At 42.9% G+C, this 18030-nt stretch overlaps 1 protein-coding gene across 1 annotated transcript in view; it reads right to left on the reverse strand.

Annotated features, from left to right (window-relative positions):
- ZNF292 (zinc finger protein 292) overlaps positions 1 to 13423 on the reverse strand; it is a 128407-nt gene extending 114984 nt beyond the window's left edge. The window contains exons 1-2 of the mRNA XM_077289767.1: positions 12800 to 13423; positions 12323 to 12402 (exon numbers count right to left, since the gene is read on the reverse strand). Coding sequence (XP_077145882.1) covers positions 12323 to 12334 — 12 coding nt within the window. The 5' untranslated portion in view covers positions 12335 to 12402; positions 12800 to 13423. The remainder of the gene's footprint in view (positions 1 to 12322; positions 12403 to 12799) is intronic.
- Between the last annotated feature and the right edge of the window lie 4607 nt (positions 13424 to 18030).

The raw sequence follows: 18030 nt of genomic DNA on the forward strand, positions 1-18030 counted from the left end.
GTGCCTAAACATTGAAACCCACCACAAGTGACACCATTTTGGAAAGTAGACCCCCTAAGGAACTCATCTAGATGTGTTGTGAGAGCTTTGAACCCCCAAGTGTTTCACTACAGTTCATAACGCAGAGCCGTGAAAATAAAAATTATTTTGTTTTCCACAAAAATTATATTTTAGCCCCCAGTTTTGTATTTTTCCAAGGGTAACAGTTGAAATTAGACCCCAAAAGCTGTTGTCCAATTTGTCCTGAGTATGCTGATACCCCATATGTGGGGGGGGACCACTGTTTGAGCGCATGGCAGAGCTCGGAAGGGAAGGAGCATCATTTGGAATGCAGACTTAGATGGATTGGTCTGCAGGCGTCACATTGCGTTTGCAGAGCCCCTAATGAACCTAAACAGTAGAAACCCCCCACAAGTGACCCTATATTGGAAACTAGACCCCCCAAGGAACTTATCTAGATGTGTTGTGAGAACTTTGAACCCCCAAGTATTTCACTACAGTTTATAACGCAGAGCCATGAAAATAAAAAATCCTTTTTTTTCCACAAAAATTATTTTTTTAGCCCCCAGTTTTGTATTTTTCCAAGGGTAACAGTTGAAATTAGACCCCAAAAGTTGTTGTCCAATTTGTCCTGAGTACGATGATACCCCATATGTGGGGGGGAACCACCGTTTGAGCGCATGGCAGAGCTCGGAAGGGAAGGAGCGTCATTTGGAATGCAGACTTTGATGGATTGGTCTGCAGGCGTCACACAGCGTTTGCAGAGCCCCTAATGTACCTAAACAGTAGAAACCCCACACAAGTGACCCCATATTGTAAACTAGACCCCCCAAGGAACTTATCTAGATGTGTTGTGAGAACTTTGAACCCCCAAGTGTTTCACTACAGTTTATAACGCAGAGCCGTGAAAATAAAAAATCTTTTTTTTCCACAAAAATTATTTTTTAGCCCCCAGTTTTGTATTTTTCCAAGGGTAACAGGAGAAATTGGACCCCAAAAGTTGTTGTCCAATGTGTCCTGAGTACGCTGATACCCCATATGTTGGGGTAAACCCCTGTTTAGGCGCACGGGAGAGCTCGGAAGGGAAGGAGCACTGTTTTACTTTTTCAACGCAGAATTGGCTGGAATTGAGATCGGACGCCATGTCGCGTTTGGAGAGCCCCTGATGTGCCTAAACAGTGAAAAACCCCCAATTATAACTGAAACCCTAATCCAAACACATCCCTAACCCTAATCCCAAAGGTAACCCTAACCACACCCCTAACCCTGACACACCCCTAACCCTAATCCCAACCCTATTCCCAACCGTAAATGTAATCCAAACTCTAACCCTAACTTTAGCCCCAACCCTAACTGTAGCCTTAACCCTAGCCCCAACCCTAACCCTAGCCCTAACCCTAGCCCCAACCCTAGCCCTAGCCCTAACCTTAACCCTAGCCCTAACCCTAGCTCTAGCCCTAACCCTAGCCCTAACCCTAACCCTAATGGGAAAATGGAAATAAATAAATTTTTTTAATTTTTTAATTTTTCGCTAACTAAGGGGGTGATGAAGGGGGGTTTGATTTACTTTTATAGCGGGTTTTTTAGTGGATTTTTATGATTGGTAGCCGTCACTCACTGAAAGACGCTTTTTATTGCAAAAAATCAAAAAATATTTTTTGCGTTTCCACATTTTGAGAGCTATAATTTTTCCATATTTTGGTCCACAGAGTCATGTGAGGTCTTGTTTTTTGCGGGACGAGTTGACATTTTTATTTGTAACATTTTCGGGCACGTGACATTTTTTGATCGCTTTTTATTCCGATTTTTGTGAGGCAGAATGACCAAAAACCAGCTATTCATGAATTTCATTTGGGGGAGGCGTTTATACCGTTCCGCGTTTGGTAAAATGGATAAAGCAGTTTTATTGTTTGGGTCAGTATGATTACAGCGATACCTCATTTATATCATTTTTAAAATGTTTTGGTGCTTTTATACGATAAAAACTATTTTATAGAAAAAATAATTATTTTTGCATCGCATTATTCTGAGGACTATAACTTTTTTATTTTTTCTTTGACGCTGTATGGTGGCTCGTTTTTTGCGGGACAAGATGACGTTTTCAGCCGTACCATGGTTATTTATATCCGTCTTTTTGATCGCGTGTTATTCCACTTTTTATTTGGCGGTATGATAATAAAGCGTTGTTTTTTGCCTCGTTTTTTTTTTTTTTTACGGTGTTCACTGAAGGGGTTAACTCGTGGGACAGTTTTATAGGTCAGGTCGCTACGGACGCGGCGATACTAAATATGTGTACTTTTATTGTTTTTTTTTTTCTTATTTAGATAAAGAAATGTATTTATAGGAACAATATATATATATATTTTTGCTTTTTTTTTGGAATTTTTTTTTTTTTTTTTTTTTTTTTACACTTGTGAACATTTTTTTTTTTACACTGCCCCAGGGGGGGCATGATGTTATAGTGTAAGATCGCCGATCTGACACTTTGCTGTGCACTGTGTCAGATCGGCGATCTGACGTGCACAGCTCCTGGAGGCTTCCCGACACCTGCTCTGAGCAGGCGCAGTGAAGCCACCTCCCTGCAGGACTCGGATGCCGCGGCCATCTTGGATCCTGGCCTGTTGCAGGGAGGAGGAGGTAAGAGACCCTCAGAGCAACGCAATTACATCGCGTTGCTCCGGGGGTCTCAGGGAAGCCCGCAGGGAGCCCCCTCCCTGCGCGATGCTTCCCTATACCGCCGGAACACTGCGATCATGTTTGATCGCGGTGCGCTGGGGTTTAATGTGCCGGGGGCGGTCCGTGACCGCTCCTGGCACATAGTGCCGGATGTCAGCTGCGATAGTCAGCTGACACCCGCCCGCGATCAGCCGCGCTCCCCCCGTGAACGCGGTCGATCGCGCTGGACGTACTATCCCGTCGGTGGTCATACGGCGGGATAGTACGTCCAATGTCAGAAAGGGGTTAACCCCTTGACCCCGGAGCCTGTTTTCAACTTCAAGACCGGGCCAAATTTTACAATTCTGACTAGTGTCATTTGATATGGTAATGACTGGAATGCTTCAACTGATCCCACTGATTCTGTTTTTTCGTGATATATTGTACTTCTTGATAGTGGTAAAATTTCATCGATATGACTTGCCTTTATTTGTGAAAAAATCTGAAATTTAGTGAAAATATGGAAAATTTTTAAATTTTCACACTTTTAATTTTTATGCCCTTAAATCAGAGTTATGTCACACAAAACAGTTAATAAATAACATTTCCCAAATGACTACTTTACATCAGCAGAATTTTTGAAACATAATCTTTCTTTGTTACTAAGTTATAAGGGTTAAAATTGACAGGTGATTTCTAGTGATGAGCGAGTAAACTCCTTGCTCGGGTTTTCCCGAGCACGCTCGGGTGGTCTCCAAGTATTTGTGAGTGCTGCTAGACAACTTGAATACATGTGGGGATTCCCTAGCAACCAGGCAACCCCCACATGTACTCAGGCTGACTAGCAGCCGTAAATCATGCAGCTGCAGTCGAAAATAACTAAATCTCCAAGCACTCACAAATACTCTGAAAACACCCAAGCGTGCTCGGGAAAGAGTATACTCGCTCATCACTAGTGATTTCTCATTTTTCCAACTAAATTTACAAAACCATTTTGTTTTAGGGATCAAATCACATTTGAAGTGACTTTGAGGGGCCTATGACAGAAAATGCTTAAAAGTAACACCATTCTAAAAACTGCACCCTTCAAGGTGCCCAAAACCACATTCAACAAGTTTATTACCTCTTCAGGTGTTTCACAGAAGTTTATAATATTGAGCAGTGAAAATAAAAAAATCACATTTTCCCCACAAAAATGATTGGTAGATAGTGTTGAACATTCCGATACTGCAAATATCGGGTATCGGCCGATATTCGCTGTATTGGATTTGCGACACCGAGTTCCGATACTTTTGCGATATCGGTTACCGGAATCGGAAGTTCCCATAGTGCAATGATGCACTATAATGGAGTGTGGGCTGTGCGTGAGCAGAGACTGCGTGTCTGTGTGTGCGGGCGGGGTTTGTGTGTGACCGTGGGGGTCTGTGCGGGCCTGCCGGGGCTCTGTGCGGGCCTGCCGGGGCTCTGTGCGCGTCTGCCAGGGGTCTATGCATGCCTGCCCGGGCTCTGTGCGAGCTGCCGGGGCTTTGTGCGGGCTGCCGGGGGTCTGTGCGGGCTGCCGGGGCTCTGTGCGGGCTGCCGGGGCTCTGTGCGGGCTGCCGGGGGTCTGTGCGTGCTGGCTATACATAGAGACACACAGTACATTAAACATAGAGTACATACTCACTATTACTTGTCATTTTGATGCCCGAAGCCAGTGTCACCTGTAAAAAAGATTAAAATAACAAACAACCAATATACTCCCTGTCCGCAGAAATCCTCGAGTGTCCCACAACGATCTCCCGTGGAGAACAGCAGCATCAGCTGATGCGACCGCTCTCCAGGGGCTCCAGGAACACAATGATGGGAGGAAGGTATCCTTCTGCACTGTATTCCTCCGCCACTGTAAAAAAATAGTCCCTAGTCTCACTTTTGGCATTGCTGTGTGAGAAATTTTCCCACGCAGCAATTGCCATAAAGTGAGACTTTGAACTATAGTAACCTCAGTGATGCACTGCAGGAGAAATGGCTCCTGTCAGTGTGTCACTGAGGGTCCTATAGAGCAGTGACATCACCCGATGTCACTGTTCTATAGGGGAGATAGTCGTGGGACACTCGTTATTAATTGGACTACGGCAGACAGGTAGTATACGGTTTATTATTTTACGTTTTTTGCAGGCGCTGAAGTATGGTAAGTATGGTTAAATGAAGAATATTAAAATACTTTTTTCCTAATGTGTGTGTTTTATTAACCCTTTATTACTATTGGATTAATAATGGATAGGCGTCTTATTGACGCCTCTACGTTATTAACCCGGCTTAATGTCACCTTACAATAGCAGAGTGACATTAACCCCTTATTACCCCATATCCCACCGCTACACGGGAGTGGGAAGAGAGGGGCTAAGTGCCAGAATTGGCACATCTTACAGATGCGCCATTTCTGGGGCGGCTGCGGACTGGTATTTGTAGCCGGGGGGGGGACCAATATCCATGGCCCCTCTCTAGGCTATGAATATCAGCCCGCAGCTATCTGCGTAGCGTTTCTGGCTATAAAATATAGGGGGACCCCACGTCACATTTTTTGGGGGGTCCCCCTATTTTAATAGCCAGTAAAGGCTACGCAGACAGCTGCGGGCTGATATTCATAGCAGGCTACAAATATTTGCCCCCGGCCGTCGGCTTTCTCCCTCTGGAGCAGAAAATTGCACGGGAGCCAACGCCATTTTTTTCCTTTTTTTTAAATTAAATTCAACGCTCATTAAGGAATCTTTCACACTTGCGTCTGTACGGGTCCGTCGCTATGCGTCGGGCCGACGTACCGACACACGTTGTGAAATTTGTGCACAACGTGGGCAGCGGATGCAGTATTTCAATGCATCCGAATTCTGAAGTCCGGGGAGGGGGCGGAGTTTCGGCATGTCGGATGCGACGGACAAAAAACGTTCCTTTGAACGTTTTTTCGTGCTGACGGTCCGCCAAAACACGACGGATCTGTTGCACGACGGACGCGACGTGTGGCCATCCATCGTGATCCGTCGCTAATACAAGTCTGCAGGATCCGTTTTTTTCCGCCGGATCTGTTTTTTTTCTGCCGCATCCGTTAATTTTCCGCCGGATCCGTGTTTTTCTGCTGGATCCGCTTTTTTCCGCCAGATCCCTTTTTTTTCCGCAGGATCCGTTTTTTTTTCCACCGGCTCCATTTTTTTTCCGCCTGATACGTTTTTTACGCCGGATCCGTTTTTTCGCCGGATCCGTTTTTTTTTTACGCTGGATCAGTTTTTTCAAAACTCGCCGGATTGTGCCTGATGGCAAAAAACTGATGTGTGAAAGCAGCCAGATATATGGATAGATACATCTATGTATCTATAGATATATCTATCTATAAATATATCTATAGATAGATATATCCATAGATATATAATAGAAAGGCTGATGTTTCTAAGGCTACTTTCACACTTGCGTTTTTAGTAATCCGTCGTTTTGGGAAAAAAACGGATCCTGCAAACGTGCCCGCAGGATGCGTTTTTTAACCATAGACTTGTATTAGCGACGGATCGCGACGGATGGCCACTTGTCGCGTCCATCGTGCAACGGATCCGTCGTGTTTTGGCGGACCGTCGGCACGAAAAAACGTGCAAGTGAACTTTTTTTGTCCGTCGCATCCGCCATTTTCTACTGCGCATGCGCGGCCGAAACTCCGCTCCATCCTCCCCGGACTTCAGAATGGGCAGCGGATGCGTTGAAAAACTGTATCCGCTGCCCACGTCGTGCACAAATTTCACAACGTGCGTCGGTACGTCAGCCCGACGCATAGCGACGGACCCGTACCGACGCAAGTGTGAAAGAGGCCTTAATGAGCGTTTAATTTAAAAAAAAAACGGCGTGAGCTCCCGCGCAATTTTCTGCGCCAGAGAGGGAAAACCGACGGCCGAGGGCCAATATTTGTAGCCTGCTATGAATATCAGCCCGCAGCTGTCTGCGTAGCCTTTACTGGCTATTAAAATAGGGGGACCCCCCCAAAATATGACGTGGGGTCCCCCTATATTTTATAGCCAGAAAGGCTACGCAGACAGCTGCGGGCTGATATTCATAGTCTAGAGAGGGGCCATGGATATTGGCCCCCCGGCTACAAATACCAGTCCGCAGCCGCCCCAGAAATGGCGCATCTGTAAGATAAGCCAATTCCGGCACTTAGCCCCTCTCTTCCCACTCCCGTGTAGCGGTGGGATATGGGGTAATAAGGGGTTAATGTCACCTTGCTATTGTAAGGTGACATTAAGCCGGGTTAATAACGTAGAGGCGTCAATAAGACGCCTATCCATTATTAATCCAATAGTAATAAAGGGTTAATAAAACACACACATTAGGAAAAAAGTATTTTAATATTCTTCATTTAACCATACTTACCATACTTCAGCGCCTGCAAAAAACGTAAAATAATAAACCGTATACTACCTGTCCGCCGTAGTCCAATTAATAACGAGTGTCCCACGATTATCTCCCCTATAGAACAGTGACATCGGGTGATGTCACTGCTCTATAGGACCCTCAGTGACACACTGACAGGAGACAATGACTCATGCAGTGCATCACTGAGGTTACTATAGTTCAAAGTCTCACTTTATGGCAATTGCTGGGTGGGAAAATTTCTCACACAGCAATGCCAAAAGTGAGACTAAGGACTATTTTTTTTTACAGCGGTGGAGGAATACAGTGCGGAATGATACCTTCCTCCTGTCATTGTGTTCCTGGAGCCCCTGGAGAGCGGTCGCATCAGCTGATGCTGCCGTTCTCCACGGGAGATCGTCGTGGGACACTCGTGGATTTCTGCGGACAGGGAGTATATATGTTTGTTATTTTAATCTTTTTTACAGGTGACACTGGCTTCGGGGATCAAAATGACAAGTAATGGTGAGTAGGTACTCTATGTTTAATGTACTGTATGTCTGTATGTATAGCCTGCACAGAGTCCCGGCAGCCCATACAGAGCCCCGGCAGCCCGCACAGAGCCCCGGCAGGCACGCACAGACCCCCGGCAGCCCGTACAGAGCCCCCGGCAGGCACGCACACACAGTATGGCTATACCCCATATGTGGGGAAAAACTACTGTTTGGGCACAAATTAGGGCCTGGAAATGATGGAGTGCCATTTGAATTTTTGAATGCAAAAATTTGCTGGAATAACTAGCAGACATCATGTCGCATTTGGGAAACCTGTGATGTGCCTAGACAGTTGAAACTGACCACAAGTGACCCCATTTTGGAAACTAGACCCCTCAGGGAATTTATCTAGAAGTGCAAGGTGCACCTTGAATCCCCAGGTGCTTAACAGAAGTTTATAACATTGAGCCGTGAAATGAAAAACAATCACATTATCCCCACAAAAATTATTTTTAGCCCCAAATTTTGCATTTTCACAAGGGTAACAGTAGAAATTTCATCATACCATTTGTTGAGTAATTTCCCCTGAGTACACCGATACCCCATAAATGGGGGAAAACTACTGTTTGGGCGCACAGTAGGGCTTGGAAAAGAAGGAGTGCCATTTGACTTTTTGAATGCAAAATTTGTTGTAATAATTAGCGGATGCCATATCGAGTTTGGAGAGCCCCTGATGTGCCTAAACAGTGGAAACTCCCCACAAGTGACATCATTTTGGAAACTAGACCTATCAGGGAACTTATCTAGATGTGTGATGTGCACCTTGAATTCCCAATTGCCTCGCAGAAGTTTATAGCATTGAGCCATGAAAGTTAAAAAAACAAACAAAAAAAAAAACACTTTTTCTCCACAAAAAATGATTTTTAGCCACAAATTTTGAAATTTCACAAGGGTAACAAGAGAAATTGCACCATACAATTTGTTGTTCAATTTCTCCTGAGTACGCCGATACCCTATATATGGTGGAAAACTACTGTGTGGGCGTACAGTAGGGCTTGGAAGGGAAGGAATGCCATTTGATTTTTTGAATGCAAAATTTGCTGTAATAATTAGCAGTTGCCATGTCTCGTTTGGAGAGCCCCTGATGTGCCTAAACAGTGGAATCCCCTCACAAGTGACCCCATTCTGGAACTAGACCCCTCAGGAAACTTATCTAGATGTGTGGTGAGCACCTTGAACCCCCAGTTGATTCACAGAAGTTGATAACATTAAGCCATGAAAAGAAAAAAATCATATTTTCCCCACAAAAAATATTTTTGGCCCTAAATTTAGCATTTTCACAAGTGTAACAGGAGAAATTGCACCAAACAATTTGTTGTGCAATTTCTCCTGAGTAAGCCTATGCACAATATGTGGGTGAAAACTAATGTTTGAGCCTCATAGCAGGGCTCAGAAGGAAGGAGCACCATTTGACTATTTGAATGCAAAATTTCCTGGAAAGCGGACACCATGTTGCGTTTGAAGACTCCCTGATGTGCTTAAACAGTGTAAACCACCCAGAAGTGCCCCCATTTTGGAAATCAGACCCCTCACGTAACTTATCTAGATGTGTGATGTGCACCTTGAACCCCTATGGGCTTCACAGAAGTTTATAACATTGAGTCGAGAAAATTAAAAAAATCACATTTTCCCCACAAAATTGATTTTTAGCACCAAATTTTGCATTTTCACAAGGGTAACAGGAGAAATTGCACCATACAATTTGTGGTGCAGTTTCTCCTAATTATGCAGATTCCCCGTATGTGTGGGTAAATACTGTTTAGGCTCATGGCAAGGCTCAGAAAAGGAGTAACGTTTTGGAAAGCATACTTTGATGGAATGGTCTGCCAGTTTCATGTCTCATTTCGAGAGCCCCTGAATGTGCCTAAACAATGGAAAACCCCCACAATTGACACCATTTTGAAAGCTAGACCCAACAAGAATGTATCTAGCTAGATGTGTGGTGAGCACCCTGAACCCCCAGCTGCTTCACAGACATTTATAATGTAGAGCAGTTAAAATAAACAAAAAAAATCACATTTTTTCCCACAAAAATTTTAGCCCCAATTTTTTATTTTCACAAGGACAGCAGGAAAAAAATGGCCCCCAAAAACTGTTGTGTAAGTTCTTTTGAGTATGCCGATGTACAGTACTGCTTTGCCACATAGGGAGACTTCTGATGGACGGAGTGTTATTTGCCTCCTGGAGTGCAGATTTTCCTAGAAGGTTTATGGACTCCATATACAGAGCCCCTAAGTGCTAGAAGAGCAAAATTTCTCCCTCAAATCACCCCATTTTCTAAATTATACCCCTTTTGGAATTTATCTACAAGTGTAGTGATGTTTTTGAGTTCATTGGTGTAATCCAGAAACAAGCAGTAGTGGATGTTGCTGAGTGAAAAGTGCAAACTGCCATTGTATTGACCAGTACACAGTAGTGACCAGTGCCGTATAGTGACCAGTACATTATGCCCAGCTCATGCTTCTGCAGATACGCTCCCATAAATTAGGTGGGCTTTCATAACTACATAAATGCCAAACGTGAATGCTATATGTTGTTTAGGCACACTGGGGCTCAGAAGGGAGGGGAGCATTTGGATTTGGGAGATCAGAATTTGCTGAATTTCTTTTGGAGGGTGAGGAGCCATTTCGCTTTTCCAGAGTCTTTGTACTACCAGTTACGTGGAAGTCCCCTATATTTATGTTAATAGATGACAGACCTAAGTGGGGACTTGCTTTTTTGTGGATTGAGTTGAAGTTTTTATTGGGAACATTTTACATAACGTTTGGGATCACATTTATCCTGCGTTCTACGCTGAGCACTTACATTGGAGTTTCCATCTAAATCTCTGAGTGACGTGATTCAGATGAAACCTGAGGGATCCATTCACTATAATGAGGCAGCAGAGTTACTCTGGACTCCGTCTGGCCTCAGCGGTGTTCAGTGGTGTCCTTTTCAGAAGTACACAAAACTGTGGCCGACTGCACTTTTATGCACGCCTAAAAAGACGGACACCACTGGATCATAGGCCAGATGGCTTTCACAGTGCCTCCATCTGCCTCATCATAGGGAATTTTCTGCTGGGGGTTCTATCTGAATCACGTATTTCAGAGATTTACATGGAATGTGAGCTGCGCCTTTCGGCGATCTTTGGAAAGCACTTTTTGATCGCTTTCTACTACAATTTTGGAAGGCAAAATGAACAAAAACCAACAATTCGGGAATTGTTTTTGTTTTTGTTTTAAATGTCATTCTACATGTTGTAAAATTGATAAGGCAGCTTTATTCTTAGGATCAATACGATTACAGCGATACCACATTTATATAGTGTTTTTATAGAAAAAATATTTATTTTTGCAGGGCTTAATTCTGAGAGCTTTAACTTTTGTGTTTTTCCGCTGATGGAGCTGTATTACGGCTCATTTTTTGAGGGACAAGATGACGCTTTCAGCGGTACCATGTTTATTTATATTTGTGTTTTTGATCGCATTTTATTCCATTTTTTTGTTTGGCGGTATGATGATAAAGCATTGTTTTTTGCCTTGATTTTATTTTTACAGTGTTCACTAAAGGGGTTAACTAGTTGGACAGTTTTATGGGTTGGGTCCTTATGGATGCGGCGATACCAACTATGTATACTTTTATTGTTTATATATTTTTTTATTCATATATATATTTATTTATGGATACAATATATATATTTTTTTACTTGTTTCTTGATTTTTTGTTTTGTATTTTTTATTTGTTTTCCACTTGTTTACTTTGTCCTACAATGGGACTTTCATATTTTGCAGGCTGATTGCTTGTATAGCACAGGGATGCACGAACATCACTATGCTATGCAAGCTGTCAGCGCTGCACTGACAGACAAACTTGTTTCATCAAGCTCTCAACATGATCTAGCGACCTTTCTAGCTCTGGTGACACGGATGTCGTCAGGACGAAATCGGGTCATGATGGCAAAGATTGGGACCTCACACTGACGTTGCGAGGTCTACGATCCATGGGCAGAGGTGCTTTCTTCCCTCTGTCTGCTCCCGAAATGCTGCAATCGAGTTTGATCGCAGCATTTAGGGGCTTAAAGTGTCGGGAGCTGGAAGACTCCTGGCACTGAGTGCCGGGGGTTAACTGCCAGAATCAGCTGACACAGGTAGGCGATCGCACGGGCACAACGTATGTGCACGCAAAATTGCCTGGACGTATCCATACGCCCCAGGTCGGTAAGTACCAGGCCACCTGGAAGTATGAATACGTCTAAGGTCGGAAAGGGGTTAACTTTGAAACGCTGCAAAGTTTTAGAGAAAAACATAGTTTAATAGCTATATTTGAACTACGTGGTTCCTCGGTGGCTTTTCCCCTCCCGCAGACCAGGAATCACAGGTTTTTTCCTACACACGCTGCAGGCTGGGGGAATCTACCGGGGACCTGATTATCCAATTATTCTCTCTGCAGCATTTCAGATATAAACATATAAGGCTGAAATTATACAACCACAGGCACATCTCCAATGAAGGATTGGAGCAAGATTTGTGGCATAAGGGTCACCACAGCTCATCTTGAATTAGTTATAGTGTCACTCTCCCGCCCCCATATTGGTAGAGCTGGGAGAAACTGGCGTGAAAACGCAAACTTGCAAGATTTTTGTGCAACTCCGAGTTGTGCACAAGTTTTGCACCTTTTCAAAGCTTTTTACACCAGGTTACTGGCTTAAAAGCTTTAATGTATCCTTTACTTAAATACCAAAGTGGTGACCATTTGGGACTCACATTTGAAAGCATGTCTCATCTCTGCACCATTCAATAGGCCTGCAGGTTCCACTGCGGGATACTTCAAATGCCAGGAACAACTAGACCAAATACAAAGACAAAAAGAAGAGTTAGCCTACTGGATCCACAATGAACATAATCTCTAACCCGGTTCACGTATAAAAATATATTAACTTACTAGGGGTGATAGTAGAACTAGTGTCCCCCAACTCAAAACACAATGGAAATCTTACATATCACAAGGCTAAGAGATACCCAGGTAGGCCACAACTTGAACCTTGAAAACAACCATGTCAAGCATGCTTTCCAAGAGAGATCACTGGAAAACAAGACATATTGTCTGTCTAGGCCATAAAAACTGCACATGCTGCAGATCATCCATAGGCCTTTGGTAAAATATTACATTATAAAACGCCAAAGCTGCTTTTAGGTGTAAGAAATCTTAATTTTTGAAGATTTTTTTCTATATCGTAGTACCTGTCTCAATGGAACCAGCAAATGGATTATGTTCTTTTAGAAGTAGGTCCTTGAAGAACTCTTGCTCGAAGTGGGCCCATTGGTTCCATGTGTCATGTTTTCACTCTGCACGATCTGGCATGACAACTGCTTGTCTCATTACATCCGGTTGCATAAAAGAAGACTTGGCTTCAGAATATCCTTATCTGAAGGTCAAACAGCAGCAGTGTAATGCAGACTGGGCACAAAAACGCTCTCAAACCAAAGGCTGTTCCGTTTTTTTCTTCATTCGGCAGTATTCCATTCACACATCTTAAGGCCATGTAGCCCCCAAGTGCACGCTTGTGCTTCCAATATTTTCAGTCTATGTAGAAACATACTCAACATTGTCTTATTTTCGCATTTTCTTTCCAAATCGGGAAGAACCATTTTAGTTTCAGCAACCCAAAGTTTCAACTTCATAAATGGAGATCCAATTTGTTCCTGATGGTATAGACAAAATGCATACTTTCCCTCCTGTTCAATTACTTCCTAGGAGCAGGCACCATACCTATGAAGCAAGCTGGTCTATCCTCTTCTGTTTCCTGATCTCCTGATACTGTGTCACAGAGAGGTGGGGCCACATATTTCTGGTCTTCAGCAGTTTCCATTACACAGAGGGCTGGTGGAAAAGATGTTGACGACTTGAATGGCAGAAGAACATGATAGCTGGGGAAACTGCAAACAAGCCAAGGTCTGAGGAAAGAGCTGAGAGATTGCAGTGCAAGGAAGAACAGGAAGATGTCTTTGTCTAAAAGGGTGAAGAGGAGGCTTTCCACTTTACTGGAAAATGTCCTGATTTTCCCATAGACTTCAGTGCCGTGCTCAGGAAATAAGTGAATATTCTGCTTGTTAGGGAGGTGTTTGGATGGTAGAGAGATCAGAGACAGAGGATTGCAGAGTAGACAGAGAGTCAGTAATGAAGTGAAAGAGACAGGCTGTAGAGGAAGGAGTGGCTACTCGGTAGAGAAGGAGGAACACAAGGGAGGGGTGGCAGGACATGGTGGACAAACAGAGGGGGTAGATGTAGAGTTGGGGCCTAAACTATTAATAAAGAATTGAATCGGAATTTCCTGTCAAATAGATACTTAAAATGTCAAGAAAAATCCATCCTGTGTATCTATAGCTCACAATCTCCGACTGCTTCCAACCTCTGTATGTGAAGAGGTCGAGAGAATTGCTCAAACGTCATATAAAACATTTACACAGAGTGAATCTTCAATATTTTCAAGCGTAAGAACAGTTTCATGTATTCAGCTATGATCAGAAGCATCTATGATGCAATTCTAAATTTTCAACCAACAGGAATATATAGAATGCAATGCAGGGATTTGTTTTAGATACGAAACTGACCTAGGAGACACTTACAGAACTATATATATATGTGATGTTCCCCCACCCCTCCCCCAGTCTGTACATTTTTTATGAAAAAAGCAGAACGAGCAGAAGGGAGGCAGCCTCGACTGGGTTCTAGTTTTGGACAGAAAATATATGAAGGAATCATGGACCACAAATATGGCTGACTTTATTGGGTGTTTATTACGCACAATGACGGTTGTAGAGAGGGTTAAATGTGACTAAAGAAATCACACCTAACAAACATCTACTTATCAGACTCAAGATTTGTGATGTCTGGCCAGATATTGTAGGAAATATTAGATGCATCTGAAGAGGTTCACGCCGTTATGTGTGTTTGTATTGTTTAGAGACAATATAATGGAATATTTCTGTGTGATTTCTTTATAGATTACTTTGCTTCCCTTTTTTTTCCCTCATGTTTTTTTTTTTCCACAAATGGAAATATTTAGATCTCATAAAATAAAAAATGAAATCATTCTCCATTCCAGATGGAATCCATAAGCAAAGACGTATTGAGAACCAGACTTATAAAGGCGTTGGAGACTTTTATAGAATCACTGAGGTTAGCTGCTGTGGGCAAGGACGCAGCTTCACTATCTCCCACAGCTTTCCCCTCTCCGCTCACTGGCAGTGCACCAGATCGCTGGCGTAGCTTGTCATTTGTAGCACGCTGGTTGTTAGGGACATGTTGCTTAAAAACCAGAATTACAGAGCTCAGGTTATGAGTCAGCTTGTAACAACTAGCTGGTGTCGCAGGCTGTACATTGATTTCCCTCATCAATCTATTGCTAACTGCGTTCGCCTTTGAAGAGCAACTACCGTAAATGAGTGGTAAGAGAACATGACAAGTGACTTAGCCGATTATTAGATCTGTCACATTTCACATGCTGTCATATTTGTAGATGGCAGATTCGGAGGAGCTGAGCAGACTGATATAATATTGTATGAGAAAAGGTTCTGTATAACTAGTTATTGTTTGATTAAAATCCTTGATCATGAACAAAAGACTGCCAGTCATTGATTGAGTGGTACTGTTCTACAGACTCAGGCTCTGATTTATCAAGACTAGCTTCTCGCATGCTAGCGCTATGGAGTAAGATGTGTCCAATGCATTAGGAGTAATGCTTTCTAATGAATTTAGTGCATCTTTCAGCCATAGAACACTTCTGGCAACACTTCAAGAACTCAAAGCCCCTGATTAGAGTGCATCTCTATTCCAATTTATGCCATTTTGGTGGCTTAAATTATGATGAATTTGATGCGCGCCCTCTGTCCATTTTACTTAATGTCAGCAGAGCTGATTAGGACTGGCGTAAAAATATTAAAATTTACATCATTTTTGCACAACCTTGAATTAATAACAATTTTGCGACGTGTTTCAAAAATGAAAATGCTGGCCAGCACCTCCAAACAGAATAAAGCAAGTGTGAACAGGCGCAAGCTGCCACGATTGCATTGCATACACATAAAAGAATACATGCCCTTTACATTTGTAGGCTTTCAGCTTGGGAGAGGCATTATATTAGATTAGTGTTCCATCAAAGAAGATCACCTTGCCATGGTTGATGGGCTCTCATGAATTGGCCAATTTATACACTAAGTACCTTCATATTTATAAGTATACTAGCTGTACTACCCGGCTTCGCCCGGGTTAATGACTGCTGTTAGCAAAATAGAATGTGTTAACAAAAATTTATTCTGCACACAAAAACCACAAAACAAATAGATAGAAATGTAATTATTAAAAGGCAAAAACTAAGCAAATAGAAGCATTTCACAACATATATTAGCTTTGTTATACTGAGAATGTCTTTGTTGCCTATATTAACCAATCAGAGCTCAGGTTAATTAACTGTAGCAAAATAGAAGCTGAGCTGTGATTGGTTGCTATTGGCAGCCTGATAAATCCCCAGCCAACAGGAAGCCCTCCCCCCTGGCAGTATATATTAGCTCACACATACACATAATAGACAGGTCATGTGACTGACAGCTGCCGTATTTCCTATATGGTACATTTGTTGCTCTTGTAGTTTGCTTATTAATCAGATTTTTATTTTTGAAGGATAATACCAGACTTGTGTGTGTTTTAGGGCGAGTTTCATGTGTCAAGTTGTGTGTGTTGAGTTGCGTGTGGCGACATGCATGTAGCGACTTTTGTGAGATGAGTTTTGTGTGGCGACATGCGTGTAGCAACATTTTGTGTGTTGAGTTGCATGTGACAGGTTAGTGTAGCAAGTTGTGTGCAGCAAGATTTGTGCATGGCGAGTTTTGCGCATGGCGAGTTTTATGTGTGGTGCATTTTGAGTATGTGCAAGTTTTGTGTGAGGCAACTTTTGCATGTGGTGCAACTTTTGTACATGTGGCAATTTTTCTGTGTGTGCAAGTTTTGCATGAGGTGAGTTTTCCATGAGGTGAGTTTTGCACGTGTGGCGAGTTTTGCGTGAGCCTAGTTTTGCATATGGCGAGTTTTGCATGTAGCGAGTTTTGAATGTAGCGAGTTTTGAGTGGTGACTTTTGTGTTTCGACTTTTATGTGGCGAGGTTGGTGTGTGTGTGTGGTGAAATGTGTGCTGAGGGTGGTATATGTGTTCAAGCACGTGGTAGTGTGTGGCGCATTTTGTGTTTGTGTTCATATCCCCGTGTGTGGTGAGTATCCCATGTCGGGGCCCCACCTTAGCAACTGTACGGTATATACTCTTTGTCGCCATCGCTCTCATTCTTTAAGTCCTCATTGTTCACATCTGGCAGCTGTCAATTTTCCTCCAACACTTTTCCCTTCACTTTTTCCCCATTATGTAGATAGGAGCAAAATTGTTTGGTGAATTGGAACGCGCGGGGTTAAAATTTCACCTCACAACATAGCCTATGACGCTCTCGGGGTCCAGACGTGTGACTGTGCAAAATTTTGTGGCTGTAGCTGCGACGGTACAGATGCCAATCCCGGACATACACACATACATACATACACACATTCAGCTTTATATATTAGATATACCTGTATGTAATCTCCTGTATATAGTATATACCTGTGTGTCATCTCACCTATATATAGTATATATCTGTGTGTCATCTCCTGTATATAGTATATACCTGTATGTCATCTCCTCCTATACATAGCATATACCTGTGTCATCTCCTCCTGTATATACTATATACCTGTAGGTAATCTGCTCCTGTATATAGTATATACCTGTGTGTCATCTCCTCCTGTATATAGTATATACCTGTATGTCATCTCCTCCTGTATGTAGTATGTACCTGTATGTCATCTCCTCCTCTATATAGTATATACCTGTGTGTCATCTCTCCTGTATATAGTATATATCTGTGTGTCATCTCCTCCTGTATATAGTATATACCTGTGTGTCATCTCCCCTGTAAATAGTATATACCTGTGTGTCATCTCCTGTATATAGTATATAGCTGTATGTCATCTCCTCCTGTATTAGCCCTCGTTCACACGTTATTTGGTCAGTATTTTTACCTCAGTATTTGTAAGCTAAAATGGCAGCCTGATAAATCCCCAGCCAACAGTAAGCCCACCCCCTGGCAGTATATATTAGCTCACACATACACATAATAGACTGGTCATGTGACTGACAGCTGCCGGATTCCTATATGGTACATTTGTTGCTCTTGTAGTTTGTCTGCTTATTAATCAGATTTTTATTTTTGAAGGATACCAGACTTGTGTGTGTTTTAGGGCGAGTTTCGTGTGTCAAGTTGTGTGTGTTGAGTTGCGTGTGGCGACATGCATGTAGGGACTTTTGTGAGATGAGTTTTGTGTGGCGACATGCGTGTAGCAACTTTTTGTGTGTCGAGTTGCATGTGACAGGTTAGTGTAGCAAGTTGTGT

The sequence above is a fragment of the Ranitomeya variabilis genome, chromosome 2 (assembly GCF_051348905.1).
Source record: "Ranitomeya variabilis isolate aRanVar5 chromosome 2, aRanVar5.hap1, whole genome shotgun sequence".
NCBI classification, from domain to species: domain Eukaryota; kingdom Metazoa; phylum Chordata; class Amphibia; order Anura; family Dendrobatidae; genus Ranitomeya; species Ranitomeya variabilis.